Source organism: Macaca fascicularis, chromosome 6 (genome assembly GCF_037993035.2).
Source record: "Macaca fascicularis isolate 582-1 chromosome 6, T2T-MFA8v1.1".
Taxonomy (NCBI): domain Eukaryota; kingdom Metazoa; phylum Chordata; class Mammalia; order Primates; family Cercopithecidae; genus Macaca; species Macaca fascicularis.
Genome location: NC_088380.1, coordinates 11,761,035 through 11,779,738, shown reverse-complemented (window position 1 = coordinate 11,779,738; position 18,704 = coordinate 11,761,035). Strand labels below are relative to the sequence as shown.

The window sequence follows — 18,704 nt, the reverse complement described above, 5'->3', positions numbered from 1 at the left end:
GGACAGGACTTTTTTCATCTTTGTATCAAAAGCACCTGGCAGGCCACATGGCTTCAAGAAATGAATGCAGAGGTGAGAGGCAAAGAGGGTTAACAGCCTGGTGCAGGCATTACTACGTGCTCATTTATGTGACATTCACATTATTGAAGCAGGAGCTGAAAGTTTATTTGGATTACCACTACTAACGTTAAATTATTGTGCCAGAAACAATTTTTAAAATATGATTACCTTCTTCAAGAAACATCCTTCTTCATCAGTGGCTTTGTAAGTTTTACCTTCTCACACTGCTGAATGATAGGAATGTGGGTGAGAGGAACTGATAAAACATTCCACTGAGATAAAGGGCCTGTCCCTCCACCCACATTCAAAGTTGCTTTAAAGTTTAATCAGAAAAGGTTACTAAGTCATAAAGACATCAAAGCTCTGTATCTGAAGTCATCAGAGTTATGGTTTGAAGACATCGATAAATGTAAATGTTCAAAGATATAACTTAAGTATGAGGCAAATGTTACTAGTAGACTCACTTCCGTGGCAGTGGGTAGAATGCACAAGTCTGAATAATCAAACCAGGAGTTGAAATGTTCTAATTCACTCCACTAACAGAAGGGAAACCATTGTGGAATATCTCATTTATTTAGCTCAGTGGTAGATATTGCTACTATAATTTACTTTAGCTGTGTGCTGAAGTATGAAAGACATGCCTATTGAATATTCTGTAGTGCCTGTGACTTCAATGTAATGTCAGAGAAACGTTCAACAAATAAGCCAGCGTTTTCACTCTGCTTTTAGTGTTATAGCCCTGAGAGAAGGGAGGCCACATTCCATTCCAATAATGACACTATTGTTCAGATCCCTGTATTTGAGTGGTGCGATAGTTTTCTTTTCAAAATTCTGATCAGTGTTAAATCTTACTCCTTCAAGCCTAGGTTAATTTTTACAATATCCTGTAACAATAAATTGCTACAAGGCTTAATATAATTCAAACTATGGCTAACAGATGTCAGGCCAAGTGAGTATGGTCAATAATCAGTCAAAACAAAAATATTCTATTTTTTTGTCTAAAAAACTATGTAATTCTAAAGCAAAGCAATGATCTTTTTATCTGGTTCATAAATTTAAATGTAATTTCAAAGGAGTATTATACATGCTCAAAGATTCTAATTCAGTATTTAAAAATCTCTATTCAGCATAATAAATGCTTATTCAGTGATCATCACCAGGATCTACAACAGGCCCTGATGATATGTGTGTAACCTGCATTGCCCCAGCTCATCAACCCAAAAGTCAAGCTGTAAGCCACCCATATTGCCATAAAATATTTGTTCTCTGACATCACTCCAGCTAAAATTCTTTAACATCATTCTTCTGAGACTTTGGATGATTCATGGAGCTGGTCCACAGGAGAGAGAGTGGACTACCCTTCCCATTGGGACTTCAAGGCCATTCTAGAAAGTGACCTGAGCTAACTTATAGATATCCTTTCCCCACTGCCAGCACTCTGCTCAGCTATGCTGCAAGCTCCTGCCCGAGCCTCTAAACAAGTTGTGTAGGTCACCCCTCCACAGACCCCTTCTTCTTCGAAGTCAACCTTCACCTTTGTGTTTCCAGGTTATTCTTTGATGCGTTCAAGACGTTTATCATGTGCCAATTGATGCCATAAGTCTATGTGCATGGGATGGAGAAGTAAAGAAAGTAGACACGATCCCAGTCCTCAAGGAACTTCTATTCTAGCAGCAGGGATGGAGACTCAGAAAATCAGCCCAGCAAATAAGTAAATTGCACAGTACATTCGAAAGTGGTGGTTTCTATGGGAAGGAAATGGATACAGACTAGGGTCAGCAAGATCCAAAGTGCATGGGGGAGTGCAGCATGATAGGGACCTCGAGGAGACGTTTGGGCAAAGACATGGAGAAGAGGAAGGAAGCTATGTGGCCCCCTCTGCACAGCAAATGCAGTGGCCCCGGGATGGGGCAGCCTGGCATGCTGACAGGGCAGCAAGTATGCCAGGGTGGCTACAGTGGGCTGCAGGAGTTGTGAGGTGATGGGAAACCCCACAGTCATTGGTAGGATTCCATTTGTTACCAGGAGTGAAGTCAGGAACCAGTAGAGAATTTCAAGCAGAGGAACAGCATGATCTACCTTATGTGTTAAAAACATTACTCTGTCATATAATAAGTGATATCCTATAGTTAGTTGCATTTAAGTCTGTTTCTTCCTATTAGACTGCCCTGCTGCAAGAGTGAGAATGTTGCAAGACTTGCCTTCATATCCCTCACAGTTGACCCAAGGTTCACCAGATATCCATCAGGTTCTGCCAGCACCAGCCTGTTGTTTTGTAATTATTCTGTGCAGGTTTGTGGGTGGGTAGAAGATAAAGAGTTGGCTATCCTCCAGGTTCTTCCTTCTTCCACTCCCATAAAATTTCCATTGGATTATATCAAATGCTAAATACAAAACTTCTGGCAAAAAGGAGCCAAAAACCAACTCTAAACATGTTAGTTTTGCCCCATGTCCACACATAAAACAGTTTCGCCAAGCATTTTGTCCCTCAAACAAAAAAACTATACAAGAAATATAAAAATATATATCTGTAGACAGAGCACTGACAAAGGAGTACACAAGCCTAAAAATTTCAAAATCTTTGCATATTCTCCAATAGAACTGAACAATGTACACAACCACAACCTTAGGGAAATGACCTGCTTGCTGTAAGAAATTAAGAATTGAATGATAGATCTCTAAAGTAAAACTGAACAGTGGCAGGTGTTCTAGAAAAGCAATACCCTTTTTGAGAAACAAAATTTCCATTTCTTTTTGATCTGGCTTATCTATTTAATGTTGTGCTGACTTTTATGTCTTAAAAGTCCTCATTAATGCTATATCATAATCATAAATACAACATCTGCTCACTTCTTTCAGAAGGAAATGGGTTCATTGTGTTTGGAACATTGCTTATTGGTACACACTCATGCAGGTGGATGTGAAGGCCGAGGGGATGGGGAAGTTGAAGGAGGAGCAAGTTTCCTTTAAGCACCTCTGTCTTGAGTGTTGAATAAAGAGGGTGGTAAAGACAGCTAGTACAATTTCATTCCCATCTGCTTAATTATGAAATAAGTTGTTGTTAGGTAAAACCTGCAGAGAAAAGTTACCAATAAATTTGGAAAACACAAAAATTGCTGAGATATTTTTAACGTAGATGTATACATTATGCAACATTTAGAAGAGAATTCATATTGTTTCACATATTTTCCTTGACATATTTGCAGGAAAGTGGCGGAATATTTGTTTTTAAGATAGTTTTAGGATGACTCTCTGTTGTGCATCCCTATTCCTTGCTTTGCTTTCAAATCTTTTCTCTCCATTTTCTCTTTGAGGATAAGTATATTTAGTTTGGTTTCAATAATGGAAACATTTCTTATGGCAGGGAGGGTGTATATGTGTTTTGCTGTAACATTTTCTCTTCTGAGCAAATATTTGGGCTATCGCAGTTATATTAAATGAGCCTCTTGCTGAAACACAGTTCTGTGTAGTATGTTTTTGCCAGTGCTCATGTAGGTTTTAAGAAAGAGTTTCCATCAAGAAATCTCTCCTTATGTATTCTTTAAGATAAATTTATAAGATACTTAAGTCATTGTTTATTTCTTTTCTATTTTCTCTCCACTGGTAGACCACAGAAATGGCCACATGAAATACTTTTCAGAACATTTACTGATAATGATCCTAATCAACTTTCATTAAAGGGAGGTCAAAGGGAAGGAAAAATCAGTACTCAAGGATGCAAAAACCTACGTCACCATGTTTGCACTTGTGACTTAGAGACCTGGGGAAAACGAATCCATGGCCACCGCCTTCTAACTGCACTGGCCAAGACAAAATAATTTGCAAAATTTCTCTCTCTCCCTTTCTCTCTTGTTCGTTCCCTCCCCATCCTCCATAATTTTGGGACCCTTGGGCAGAAAGAAAGCAGTGAGGGTGGTTTCTATTATTGTTTCCGGGGAGATAGTTGCTTTTATGGTCTTTTGGATTGGGATGTTCCCGTCTGAGGAAAGGAATTTCTTCCAAGAACCTTGGGTTTTTAGTTACTTAAGTTCAGTTTGTCGTGGACACCACCTTTCAGTGTCAGTGGGATATCACCACCAGGTAAACCCAGCCCTTCTTTCCTCACCAACAGTAATGATGCCAGTGGTGATGACTTCGGGGAAGGTGTATAAACTGTGCATAGACGCTGTCTCTTCTCTTATGTTACACACTAGCTTTTACCAAAACCAGCGCCCCTCAAGAGAATCATCACACAAGGCCCTGGATGATTTTATTTAGTTATTGCCAAAATCAAACTTTTCTCACAGTACCAGAGTTTTCTTCCTTTGGAATTAAAGAATGCCATTCCTTTGGAAGATGATTTGAAAAGAAAACTTGTCAGCATTGTTTGAGCAATGGTGCACGTGCTCAGGCAAATTCATTACATCCCAGGGAGTAAGTTCAAGGCACACAACTTATTTGGGGAGGTAGATTTGTTTTACCTGCGCTGTATTATAGGAACATTTCATATAGTCCTAAATATGATTGTTTGCATTTTGGAGTTGGTGATTTCTTCATGTTTCAAAGTTGTGAAAGTAAATCGCCTTGTCTGTCTTTGTGCGCAAGCCCAAAGCTCTAGACAAACTTACACTAGGAAAGTGCAACAATTTCTGAAAACTGTTAATCAGCAGCACAGAGCTGGTGTGATTAAGTTACCTTACCAGAGTGCTTTCAGTAGAAACAGACTTCTTTGAAGATGTCATCTTTAAGCCATGCCCTGTTTTTTATTATGCAGGATTGATCCTGCCTTTCTTAACTCACTGAAGGATTACACTTTGTCATTGCTTTTACTTTCTCATGGCCCTGTCACAACTTAAACCACTCTGCATTGAGACATCTTCCTCACACACAAGCTCCAGTGTCTTCCTCCCACATCCCAGTCCATGGCCACATTTGTGTTTTGACTCCTCTGTGGCCCTGGCCCTGTGGCCTGTGCCTTCCTCTGAATGTGCTCCCCAGCTGCACCTGTCATAACCCTGTGCTTGCCTGGGCACACTGCTCCCTGCGATGACCTTAGGTGCCACCAGCCAATATTATCTGGAAAAGGAAGACATCATTAGCAACTAGGTTTGCCAGTCTGATTGTAATCCCAGGAAAACAGAAAGGGATGAATACAGTGAATGGGGGAGCAGACTGCTGATCCCGTAAAGCTGGACTCAGGGAAGCCACAAAACAAGGGCTCCAGTTCTCCATTCCTGACACTGTCGGCTCGGCTGCCCAGCATCCTGGGCAAATATGCCTCCTGTCCCAGAACTGGGGGCCTTGCTGACAATTTAAGAAAACTTGGCAGGTCTAAATGCATCTTCACAGGACTGCTTATAAATCATGGGCCTGCTTTATAAAATGTGCTTTTGCTTAGTGACAGGGCTTACTCATGATTGGAAGTCAAGATTCCTTAGAGATTACAGGCTGTCAAGTCTCTTGTTAACTGGATATAAGCATTGGGGGGATTTGTTTTGTTTTGTTTGCACTACCAGATCCCCAGAGAATGAGAACTGAATAAATTTTCAAGTTCTGAGAATTGTCCCCTTATGACTCCTCTGCCATTCCGACTCCCTCCGTAGAAGATTCAGCGTGAAAGAATCTGGAAGCAAATGTCCTTGGCACTAAGACCAGTGCCACTTTCTGGTTGAAAAGTGCCATATTCTCAGGGGCTCCTACTCCCCCAAAGAGCAGTGTCTTCATTGTGAGCCAGACAGTATGCTGTACAACAAAAATACGTCATCGATAGATCTCCAAAATAACATCAAAGTAAAAATACTCCATATAAGGGAATTGTTGAGAGCTCTTCAAAAATAAACTCCTCATTTGAACATGGTATAGACAGGTCTATACCATGCAGGTCCCCTGCATTTCCCCTTGTTTGAAATGCAGGGGATCAGAAGTGTTTTGGATTTCAGATATTTGGGGGGCGATTTTAGAATACTTGAATATCCGTAATGAGATATCTTGGGGATGGGACCCCCCAAGTCTAAAGACGAAATTCATTTGTATTTCATACGTAACTCATAGCCTGAAGGTTAATTTATATGACATTTTAAATAATATTGTACGTGAAACAAAGTTTATATACATTAAACCATCAGGAAGCAAAGGTGTCAGGTGTAGAATTTTCTACTGTGACATTCATGTCAGTGCTCAAAATGTTTGGGATTTTTGGATTTCAGATTTTGGATTTTCAGAGTAGGGATGCCCAGACTGTAGTAGGCTCTTGTTAATGGTTTATTGAGTCAGTGAGTAAATGAATACATCAAACTTGAGTACTGTTAATTAATGGCTGTTGGAATAATGTACATATTCCCTAACTTCCCATTTCAATATTTTTTCTACTGTACTTTGTAAATACATCCTCCCCTTAAACAGTTCTATAAAATAGGTATAAATGCATCTACAATTACACAAGAGGCCTCAATATACCACTAAGTACACACACACACACACACACACACACACACACACCATGTAATGTAAAAATTGTGACCCCGAATATATCCTAAATCTGACCCATCTTAAACATATGTATACAGATAAAATAGTTTGTAATAGCTTTGATGAGTTAATGTTCCATATTTTTCTTGAAAAATTTCCCATAAGGGAAACAAGAACTGAACTACACTTAATGTACACCACACTCTGCCTATCAGAAACTGTTTAATCAGAACATCTCCTTGATGGGGTTGTTTGTGAACATCCTGCTTCCTTGTCCATTTCTCATAAATGGGTTCCTCATTTTGAAGGAGTGGGAAAGATAAATAAAGTTGCCCACCAGTCTGAGACTGATCCAAAGAGCTGAGAATGAAGACAGAGTCAAGAATTGTCTCTGCCAACAGCCTAGATTGTGTGACCAAGGATGGGGTCCAATCTGTTGCAAGTATATCTAAATTTGTTATATCATTATTTTTATTTTCAGAGTCACACATCAATAAAAAATTATTTCAACTGTCTTTGCATGTACACACATTTCCAAATATCCCCAAAGAAGCAGTGTGTTTTTAGTTTAAAAAAGGAAAATGAAACTTTATTTGAATTCTAACTTTTAAATCAGATTTGCAGCTTTATAGTGCTAACATACTTTTATGGTAGAATTGAACTTTCGTGACACTAGTGAGTGACAAAGAATATAATTCTATATGTGTTGAAATGTGTTTCGATTATTTCTAATGCAACGATGGGTAGTAATAAACTATCCTATGATTGTACAACAGGCTTGAATGACAGCCTCAGGTATCCTTAACTGACAAAGAGTTACTAAATCAAATTCGGTAATGAAAGAAAACATAAGCACAAGGGTGAAAAGAGGCTCCCCTAAATTTTGTTTTTATTTAAATGATGCTACAAAACAAATTCCTCTGTTTAGCCAAAGACTAGTTCTTAGGCATTTATTACTCTAAAAGCCATTGGAATGGAGTATAGCACCTCTGGATTATTTATTGTAAACTGCAGAGGGCCTTAGACAACTGTGCTGTCCAAGAAGGTGGCCACTAGTCATTTGTGTATGTTTAACTTAATTAAAGTTAAGTGTGTACTAAAGTTCCTCAGCTGATTAGCCACATTTCAAGCTGTCAGTCGGCCGGTGTGTTCAGCGGTGCCATATTGAGCAGTACAGATTGGGAACATTCTCTACATTGTAGAAAGCACTGCTGCTAACTCAACCAGTGTAGCTGATGCTCCTGAGAAGGCGCTCTAATTGACGATGGCTTCTTACACAAATGGATTCGGGAGGCTTTTTTGGAATTGCATTTTAGTACATAGTGGACAACACCACTTACTATGTTAAACAGTATATAAAATTTTATTGTTTATAGTTCTCCTTTATTCATGCCAAAATTGTTAGCACAATTTTATCAAGATCCTATAATATCTAAAAGACTTTCAAATTGGTTGCTATAGCTTTTCAAAATGTCTGCAGCTCATGTGGCGGTTCTCAAGGCTTCTACAGATTTGGGGTCCATTTCAGAAAACATAGGAGACAGTCGTATTCAGCACTTAGTACTCCTGAGACTAGATGTTTTGACAGATTACAAGAAAAATAAAATATTTGTAAAAATTATTAAGGTTTTCACAGGATACGTGTTGCTCTAATATTTAGATATTAGAATGAATCCTGACTTAATATTCTCATTTACATTGGTATGCTTTAGTTAGTATTTCTTTAAAATTATGCTATTTGGTAATGGTATCATTGGTGTACTCTAAGGTTGTTTTATTAACGTTACATATCCGAGATATAACAACAAGTTTTTGTTTTGTTGTAAACAGGGAGCAGGGAGTGCTCCTGAAACCTTAGAGAAAGGGTTCTTTCTTCTCATTGTGTTCCTGTGGGAAGGGATTTCAGAAATTTTTGTCGGACGCTTTTCCATCACTTGCCAGCTGTGTTCTGCATGGCTGAGTGTTGCTCAGGCCCCAGTTGATAGGGAACCCCGGTAGAGCTTCAGAACAAAAATGTCTGCAGCTTAGTGGTAGTTCTCAAAGCAGCAGCATCTGTCTGCTCTGGGAGACTGTTAGAAATGCAGACTCTGGGGCCCACTCCTCACCCTCCAAATCCAAGTGTCTTCGGGAGCAGCATTGGCAAACTTTGACCAGCACCATCATCACCCGGAGTACTGGTTAGAACCCAGATCCTTTGGCCCCTGCCCCAGAGTTTGTTCAGTTTACGATGGGGTTTCCTCTAGAATTTTGTTTGTTAATGCTGAAAAGACCATCCACAATGATGCTGCAGCTGCGGGAACAGGGACCTCCCTTTGAAAACCACTGCTCTAGGGGGGACCTGGGACTCATACTTGGTTGCACAGTGAAATCACCTGCTGAGCTTCCCAAAAAACCTGACCTATGGGTCTCACCTTCAGGGATACTGAATTAAATGGCAATGATAAGTCATGAGTATTGAGGTTTTTTTTAAAGCTCCCCTGGAGATTATAATATACAGCTAGATTTGAGAAACCCAATCTATTTAATACATGTTTCATGCTCAGAGCTGCCACTGGGAGAGAAGCAAAATTGCATCACAGCCACCCCCTGGATGACTCTGGATGAAGCTGGACTATTTCTCTGGGGTTCAGAGTAAGCACACCCACATCTGTAGTGTTTGTCCCCCATCCTCCACATGTAAGATCTTCACAGCCTTGAGACTAACTTGAGGAACCATTCCACAAATATTCCTGGAGTCTCTGCTAGGAATCAGGCCCTATTCTAGTTGCTGGGGACACATCATTGAATAAACTCATGAAACTTACATTTTACTTTCACTCTTAAAGTTAAAATAATTGCTTTATGGATTGCATGTGTGTATGAGAATATTTAAAATATATGCACGGTGCATAAATACATATGCATACACATACACACACTCTGCATAGAGAATGTCTCTCACCAAAGTGTTTATCTACCTCCTATGCCAGGCTACTCCTAATAGAGAATTTTGATGTTGCTCAATTAACTCCCTCAGATCTGCATATGAACTTGACATCCCAGATGAAATTTCGAATGCCTGTGTATGTGCACCAAAAGTGCCCAGTCTATTATTTGCCAATTGCCATTCCAAAATGGGTAGAGAGGCATAATTGAAACTTTTAATGGCTAGCATCTGTTCAATCTTCTCTTCCTCCCTTCTCTCCATCTCTCTGGAGTCTTCCTCCCCACCCACCTCCCACCCCTCATTTCAAAACCCTCCTTCCTAGCTTCTCTCCAACCCTGTGTGCAATCCTATTCCCTTTTCACACCAGCAGGCTCTCAAAATCCCCTCTGCTCCCCCGGGAAAGCCTGGAAGATCTGAGACCTCCTGCCCAGAAGTGGTTGACAATGTAGTGTTTTCATTCGAATGCAAATTTGTCTCTGGACAAGATTCAAGGAAAGTGCTTTCCCCTCCAACTGTCTCTCCAGCTCCTCCCCAGCCCTTGTTGTCTTTTGTGTTCTTGTAAATAAATGAGAGGCGAATGGCTTTCAATTTGAAGACACAGCTGCAGGGGGCTCTTAAAGGGAGCTAGAGAGAGAAAGATGCTGAAAGATTGGGCGCCCAGTGTTAAAATCTAGAAAAGGGAGGCTTTTTTAGTGTTCTCATTTCCAATTGCTCTAATTCCTCTAGAAATTTTTTAATGCTGAAAAGACGAAGCAAATTCATTCTGACTTAATATTTTTCCCTCCGTTTAACTTTTCGTTGTCCAAAAAGAAGAATCCACGCGACAATCGCAACAGAATAAACTGTAAGAAGTATGTTTATTCTTGATGCTCTCCAGATAAGTTTGTAACTCGGCCAATCTCGGAGGTAGAAAGTGTATCCAATAAAATGACCTGGGGCAAGGGTGGGGAGTGGGGGGACGGGAAAAGATTTACTGCCCGAATATCTCATTAAAACTAACAGATCGTGATTGCGACCAGGGAGATCATGATTGCCCTGTCGGGGGGCCTTTAAAAATCTTTATGTGACAAATGCGATGCTTCTGCTATTCCCGAAATAACATCGACATGTAAGCAAACACAGGTCTCATTTGTCAAACGTGGCTTCCCTCCAGTAGTCAGCTGGCCTGTGCCAGTGTCAGGACAAGAAATCCGCCCCAGGAGAGTCTAGGGCGCAGGTTCGCGTCCAGTCCTGAGCACAGCTGGGCTCGCAGAGCCGCCGGGCACCCGCGGCATCCCCGGTGTGCCCCTACTCTCGGGGCCGGGCTGGGCCGGGTGGGCCGTGTGGGCCGTGTGCTTCTCCCTCGCTAAGTGCGCGTGTTCTCTCCTCTCCCGGGCACAGGGCACGACCAGCCGCGCCGGCCACCTGGCGGGGCCCGAGCCCGCGCCGCCGCCGCCGCCGCCGCCGCGGGAGCCGTTTGCGCCCAGCCTGGGCAGCGCCTTCCACCTGCCCGACGCGCCGCCTACCGCCGCCGCCGCCGCCGCGCTCTACTACTCCAGCTCCACGCTGCCCGCGCCGCCGCGCGGGGGCTCCCCACTGGCCGCGCCCCAGGGCGGCTCGCCCACCAAGCTGCAGCGCGGCGGCTCGGCCCCCGAGGGCGCCACCTACGCCGCGCCGCGCGGCTCCTCGCCCAAGCAGTCGCCCAGCCGCCTGGCCAAGTCCTACAGCACCAGCTCGCCCATCAACATCGTCGTGTCCTCGGCCGGCCTGTCCCCGATCCGCGTGACCTCGCCCCCCACCGTGCAGTCCACCATCTCCTCCTCGCCCATCCACCAGCTGAGCTCCACCATCGGCACGTACGCCACCCTGTCGCCCACCAAGCGCCTGGTCCACGCGTCCGAGCAGTACAGCAAGCACTCGCAGGAGCTGTATGCCACGGCCACCCTCCAGAGGCCGGGCAGCCTGGCAGGTAAAGGCTCGCTGCCACCTGGCGCGGCTCACCTGGGCGCGTGGCGGGGGCGCGGAGGCAGCAGCCGGCTAGAGCAGAAGCGAAGCCGGGAGCGCTGTCGGCCAGGTTGCAGTAGTGACAGGAGATAGAGAACGCCAGGGCTTCCCTGGAACAAGTCGGTATCTTGCCTACAGTTTGTCAGTGACTTCTCTTGGGGAGTAATGTGGTGTCTCAATCTCTAACACCTGTCTCACTCTCTTCTCTCCTCTCTTCTCTCTCTGCCCTCGCCCCAATCTAAAGACTAAATCATAAAAGTAATACACATTTAGGAAAGCATTCCATAGACCTGTTGATGGTATCCAGAAAAAAGTAAAACAAGTAACATTTGCAATATTGACAGGGTCACCTTTAGTTTTCTACATGTCTACATTTCATTGTGGAAAAAGTAAGGGATTTTCCCAAATTAGACGTTCAGCTTACATAGTTTTCAATGGTAGTGGGGAAATAACGAATAATGAATTGCCTTGAATTATTACCCGTTTGTTTTGGCTTGAATTTATTTACATCTTTGCTAAATTAGTTATTGGGAAAAGTAACGGACTCTCCCATACCTGCCATTGGATATACTTGGGTCCTAACACTTGGGACAAAGTCAGCAATGATGCAGTCCCTTGAATTTGTACCTGCTTTATTACAGGGAGGGAGGGGCTGGGTTGGGGGAGACAAACCTGCTTTCCTCTGCCAATTTAGAGGAGGTGACATTTCTGTGGTTGTTATGCCCGTCAGCGACCAGGCTGAGCTGGTGCCTCTCTGCTGTTAGCACCATATGCTCAGCTTAAACAAGACACCATGATTGAAAGACTAATGTTTTGTCTTCTGAAACACCTGACAACTAACCCGGATTTATTGTGAATTTTTTTCCCTTATAGAAGTATTTGGTAATTGTGTCACTCTAGTAACAGATGCTGTGCTCATATGCTTCCTTTCTTGACACAAATAGATGACTGTGAAGATAAATAGGATTAAAAAAAAAGGAACTTGTTGCATGCACAAGGCAGGTGGCCAAGGGCTTCTTTAATTCAGCACAGTTAATTGCCAGTGTGGACTGGCCTGGCCTAACAGGATTCAGGCTGGAGTGCCGCTGCCCACAAAATTGTGCTAGCTACATTTACTGAAATGAAAATATTCTCTCACTCACTGCCTCTCTCTCTTAAATAGAATTTTTGAGGTAGACAATTATTAGTGCCAACCAAGTGTGAGTACCAAAATCTTAATGCTGTAGGGACTCAGGAGTAGCGATCTGCTTAGAAAAGGAGGCGGGGGAACATGTACTGAAACTTCATGTATATGATTCTGTAAAATAATTTACCAGATCATGTCAAGAAATGGGAGATGGGTAGAGTTCTTATGGGACTCCATGACACCCTTCTCAGCCATGCCCACCACCACGGAGAAGAGCAGACTGAGGCACCAGGAGTCCAGGTGGCCTACTACAGGCCATTTCATTTCTTATACTTATCTCATGAAAGAAATCAGGAGTCTTAGCTTCCAGTTCTTCCTCACATAGGTGATATGTGTAGACTTTTGCATGTTCTACTCTATCATTTCAGTAGCAATCGAGAGGGTGACCACATGGCTGAAGATACCTGTGAAGAGGTTAGGGGAGGGTGAATGGAGCTGAATAGAGCCAACAGCTCCTATCATTGTGTCTAAGAAGGGGCTGTAAAAGTACATTGTAAAAATAACTTGTGTTGCACTTGGGTTACACTGTGGCCCAGGTAAGGTATAAGGGACAAACCCTATGCTTCTGAGAGATTAGGAATATTGGAACTCCGAGACCCCCATGCCTTATTTGGTTTGCTTGATACCATTTGAGGTGTTGTGAAGTTGGGAGCTACTTGGTTTGCTAGTTGAAAGAGCACAGTTAGGTCACGATGGCAAAACAGCTTTTGGAATTTTGGGGTTGTGATTTTAGAGATTTGTCACTGATGACTAGGAAGGGTAGATAAAGGATAAGTAGTGACTTTCACTAATTCATCATTCTGTACACACACACACACACACATACACAGAGTCTCACTCTATTCGTTGCCCAGGCTGGAGTGCAGTGGTGCGATCTTGGTTCACTGCAACATCCACCTCCTGGGTTCAAGCAATTCTTCTGCCTCAGCCTCCCAATAGTGGGATTACAGGCGCCTGCCCCTATACCTAGCTAATTTTTGTATGTTTTGTAGAGACTGGGTTTCACCATGTTGGCCAGGCCAGTCTCAACCTCCTGACCTCAAGTGATCTGCTCGCTTTGGCCTCCCAAAGTGCTGGGATTATAGGCCTGAGCCACCGCACGTGGCCACCTTCGATAATTACCTTTAAGCACCTTTTATGTACTGCCACTGATTTAGATCCCAGGGATGAAGTATCAGCCCAAATCCCTGGCCTTGTTTCAAATGAGGAAGACAGAAAATTATCCAAATACTTTTGATAGATGGCCAGGGAAGGTTCTAATTAGGAAGTGACTTTTTAATATATAATTTCCAACTTTTATTTTAGATTCAGGGGGTACCTCTCTGGTTTTGTTAGCTGGGTATATTGCATGATGCTGAGGTTTGGGGTACAGTTGATCCTGTCACCCAGGTACTGAGCATAGTACCCAGTAGTTTGTTTTTGGGTTTCCAGAGATGCCATTAGTTAGTACACAGTACTTATACAGAAGGTAAGTTTGAATCTGTCCTCACATAGGTGAGTGAGCTGGCCCTATGACTATCTGGGAGAAGGTTTTCTAAGCAGAAGGAACAGCAAATTCAAGGGCTTATAAATGGGGGTGTGTCTGATATGTTTGCTGAGTAGCAAGGAGACCAGGGGGGTTAATCAGAGAGAACAAGAGCAAACACGTGACTTGAGGTCAGTGAGGTGGGAGTGGAAGGCCAAGTCTGAGAGGCCTTGTACTTTACGTATGTTACATAAATAATGTACTTTACATATGTTACATAAATAATTACATACATTACATAAATAATGTAACATATGTAAAGTACCAGCACATTTTCTGGCTCAATAGAAGTTAACTCGTATTAACCTAAGTAATACCTACCATACTACCTTGGGTGTGCAAGGAAGAAGTCATCCATCTTTGCTTCAGACATAGAGCAGGTTTATTGAATCCCAAAACATGTCAGTGTCTGTGTTGGACATATGCAGATAAGTGAGGCATAACCCCTGGTTTCAAGAGACCTACTTTCAGACTGGACACAGGACTGGTCAGTTTTAAACCCAGTGCAGAGTGAAATAGAAGCTAGTTACTATGGGAGCATGCTAGCGGAGCATCTTGCAGTGGGGTTCAGTGTGCACCCGGCATGCTTCCTCGATGAGGTGGTCCCAGAGCAAAGCTGTAAAGGAGCCACTAGAAAAAACAGTAGCCAGAACAAAGTCAGAGTTGAGAGGGTGTGTGTGGGGTGCAGGAAGGCAGGGGAAGATAACCGGCGGCTGAGTGTTTCTTGAGCAAACACAGAGTGGTAGGAGTGGTGAAACATGAAGGTGCAGAGGGAGGTAAGGCTGCTGCATCCCACCGTAACGGGCTTAGCATTTTATCCGTCCAGCAGACAACTGACATGGTCATCTTTGCTTGTTAGAAACTTTGTTCTGGGAAGTATGTGGAGGCCGAAATTACAAAGAAAAAATGGGCAGGAAATCACTTTGGAAGCCACTGAAATAGTCCTCCACTGCTTCTTAAAGCTCGTTCTCGTTTGTTTTGAAATGGGACAATACAAAAATTATCACTTATAAATGGTTGAGAAAAAAGGCTAGCCAGCGACATAACCTACTTTTTCTGTTTTTTCCTGACCCAAAGTTTGGTTAATTTAAATTTTTTTATAAATTAAGAATTGAATGTATTATTTTAAGAAATCTCATGTAGTCTCCAGCAACTTAATGAGGCAGACATGATTTTTACCCCCATTCTACAGATTTGAAAACTAAAATGTTTGCCCAAACAGCACCCTTGCCCAAAGTTACTTGTCTAGAAATGACAGGGATGTGATTTGAACCTACGTTGCTTTGACCCCAGAATCTCTGTAGTCTTAAATGTACGTGATGCATAGTTAGAGGTAGTATATTTTTGTGTCAGTGGAGAAGAACACGAAGGATGTAGAAATGCAATATAAGTTTTCAGCTTATTTAAGTGACTCATTTTAAAGAAAGTAATAATAATATCTAAAAAAAATTGTCAACATCCTATTGAATGTGCGACTGTAACTTCATCGGTACCAATTTTTGTTCATTTTAACAAAGAAAATAACATAATCCTTTCACTTTGGGGATTTATAGCTAAATTAATCCTATTTTGAAAAGAAATACGAGTTGTAAATATGCATTAAAGTTAAGTCAAACATCAGAAACTTATTTTGAGGTAAAATTGAAATAAATGAAATGGAGACTCTTAACCAATGATTTTCATCAAAATTGACCTAATATGGAGAGGAATTTGGTCAAGGCATGTGTAACTTGTCCCGCATTCAAATGGACCTAAAACTCAGTATTTAGAGTGGATCATGCACTGTAAATACTGAATCTTTACTGTTTAGAGATTTCAGACCCATTCCCTGACTGGTTAAGGCTTCCAGGTACACTTTATATAAGGAAGAAAAAAGAAAAAAAAAGAGTCTAATCCTAGATGAAAGCTTTGCAGTCTCTGCAGTGAGGTTCTCAAAGGAAATGTGAAGTCTACTAGGGTAATGAGCGAGTTTGTTTAGGCCAGGGCTCCTGGGATGGGGTCAAAATGCAACTTGGTATGTGGCTCCTGCTGCTCCTTTCAATTCATTTTGGAAAGCTCATCTTCCTGTGCCGTGGACAAGCATTGCGCAGTTCTCATGAACATTCTGCTCACTCTGGTGCTAGATATTTAGATTTTCCCACCATCACTTAAAGTTAAAAAAAAAATTCCAGTGTAGATTTACTAATTAGAATATGATCAACCTGTGATGTCAATCAACTTTAACCTTATAAAGGTGGTTAAGGCTGATTTGCTGTCAACTGGAGCTTCCAGGGATTCTTTCGAACTAGACCTAACTGGGCACTCTCCTAATGACAGTGACTCATTGCCTTCCCTTCTGGCCATGCCTCGGGACTCCAGCCCCTTCCTCATAAGCATTAGGAACCCAGTGCCTGCGCCGGCTGTCTTTAGAATCAATGTAATACGGGTCTCCCTTCTGCATGGTGCATTCTTGCATCCTACACCCCCACACACTTGGGGAGTGCAGGCTGATTTGCACACACCAACCATCTCCTGCTTCCACCAACAAAGCAGTTATTCAGCCAGCCACTTACCCTCTGGAATTCTAGGACCCCCTGTTATAGTAGGGAATCCATACCTCAGTGGCTTCGTGCAAGCTCATCTCTCTGGAATTCCTCACCTCCCAGGAAGGCAGACACGAAACCTCTTCAGCAAACCTTCCATCCTCTGTACATGCTAAGCCCAGTCTAATAGCGTTCATCGGCCTACAGGTCTGGAACTCACAGAAATGGTAATCAAACATTTCTTTTGTACATTCATTTGATATAACACCTCTATTCAGCTTACCTTCATATCCAGTTTCTATCCAACTGATGTCTAGGTCAAACTGAAGTGGAAACAGTGCAATTTTAACACTCCCATATGGCAAGTTAGTGCCTAAGCCCAGAACTAAGAGTTGGGATGGCTAGGTGGCCCAAAAGGTCTTCCTGGTGTCTTTCATTTTTGTTTCCTTCACAGAAGTTAATACCTACCCTTCTTTTCCTACCTCATAACAGCCTTGTAAATCAAATGGCGGTAAACAGACCCTTTTTTTGTTCTTTGGTAGGAAAGTGGCATCTTTGTATAGAATTCTGTGAAAGCTTTTCTAATATTATTGATATTTATATGATTTTGACTATGCTTTAACTGAGAAAATGTGCCCTAAAAAAATGAAAACTATCTAAGATAATTGTTCAAGATGGCATCCTCTGCCCACTCATTGTTTCCCCTATTTCCCAGACACCTCAAAAAATAAAAGTACAGGAATACAATAAGGAATGAAGTCACAAAAGAGACAAAACACAGAGGCTAGGCGCAGTGGCTCACACCTGTAATCCCAGCACTTTAGGCTGGGGGGAGGGGCAGATCATGAGGTCAGGAGTTCGAGACCAGCCTGACCAACATGGTGAAACCCTGTCTCTACTAAAATACAAAAAATTAGCCAGGTGTGGTGGCACGTACCTGTAATCCCAGCTACTCAGGAGGCTGAGGCAGGAGCATTGCTTGAACCCAGGAGGCAGAGGTTGCAGTGAGTCGAGATCATGTCATTGCACTCCAACCTGGGCAACAGAGCAAGCCTCCTTCTCAAAAAAGAGAGAGAGAGAGAGACGAAACCACAGAGACCAGGGTTTGAGTGTCGCCAACAAGCAAGCCAAGTGAAGAATTTCTAGAAAGTAGAGTGACAAGCAATTAAAATATAGGAGTGTTGTCTTTTGAGGATGAGCTGTCTGGATTTTGGAGGTGGGTCAGCTGTCTTCTGTGAATCCCTGAACAGGCCCAAGGGTCAGAGCCGAGCTTGAGGGGCTGGGGCTGGGGAGAGATGGGCTGAAGATAGAGGGATTACTTGAAAGTCAGTGTTCAAGACAATTCTAAGTTGGCACCCCCTGACAAACATCTCTCCTACCAAAATGGTGACCCTGTAGCCAGTGCTTACTCTAAGAGGTGTTCTCTTGAAGAAACTTCAAGACTTCTGTTATAGATGCTGGTTTACATTAGATAGTACAGGCGTATGGAGTGGTAAGGAAGTCGGGACTGCTCCTCCAACCCCCACCACTCATTCTGAAGGAAGACTGCCAGTCTGAATGCCCTGCCTTCCCCTCCAGAAATTCTAACTCAAGAATGCACAGTGGCAAATATTGCCCTTGATACTGTGGAAAGAAGCTGTCACTGGGTTTTTCTTTCTCAAATATGATAAATTATCAAAGATTACTGAGGAATTGGAAAGAATTAGTGGCATGAAAAAGAGAGACCAAAATAGAAAATTGATGTAGAAAAGGGAAGTCAGTATTTATTTCTCTTTAGAATAAGAAATACACACACACAGTCACATACACACAGATATATGAACACACACACACATGCGCACACACACACACACACACACAAAGGCATTCATTATTCAGGTCTTAAGCTCAGCTAGTTAGAAGCAGATAATGCCACAGTTTTTTCTATGGCTGAGTCAGGGTCTTAGTCTGTTTGGGTTGCTATAAAAAATATCATAAATTGTGTAACTTACAAACAACAGAGATTTATTTCTCGTAGTTCTGGAGGCTGGAAAGTCCAAAACCAAGGTGGTGGCA

General features: G+C 42.5%; 1 protein-coding gene across 11 annotated transcripts in view; it reads left to right on the top strand.

Moving 5' to 3' along the window:
* Positions 1-18,704, top strand: part of CTNND2 (catenin delta 2) — a 931,128-nt gene that overhangs the window by 512,131 nt on the left and 400,293 nt on the right. For 9 of the 11 annotated variants that reach the window (XM_065546099.2, XM_045394725.3, XM_045394719.3 and 6 more), the window contains one exon: positions 10,814-11,381. In XM_065546099.2, coding sequence (XP_065402171.1) covers positions 10,814-11,381 — 568 coding nt within the window. Of the gene's footprint in view, positions 1-10,813; positions 11,382-18,704 lie in introns of those variants that run through there. The other 2 variants (XM_073993154.1, XM_073993153.1) reach the window with 1 other exon arrangement.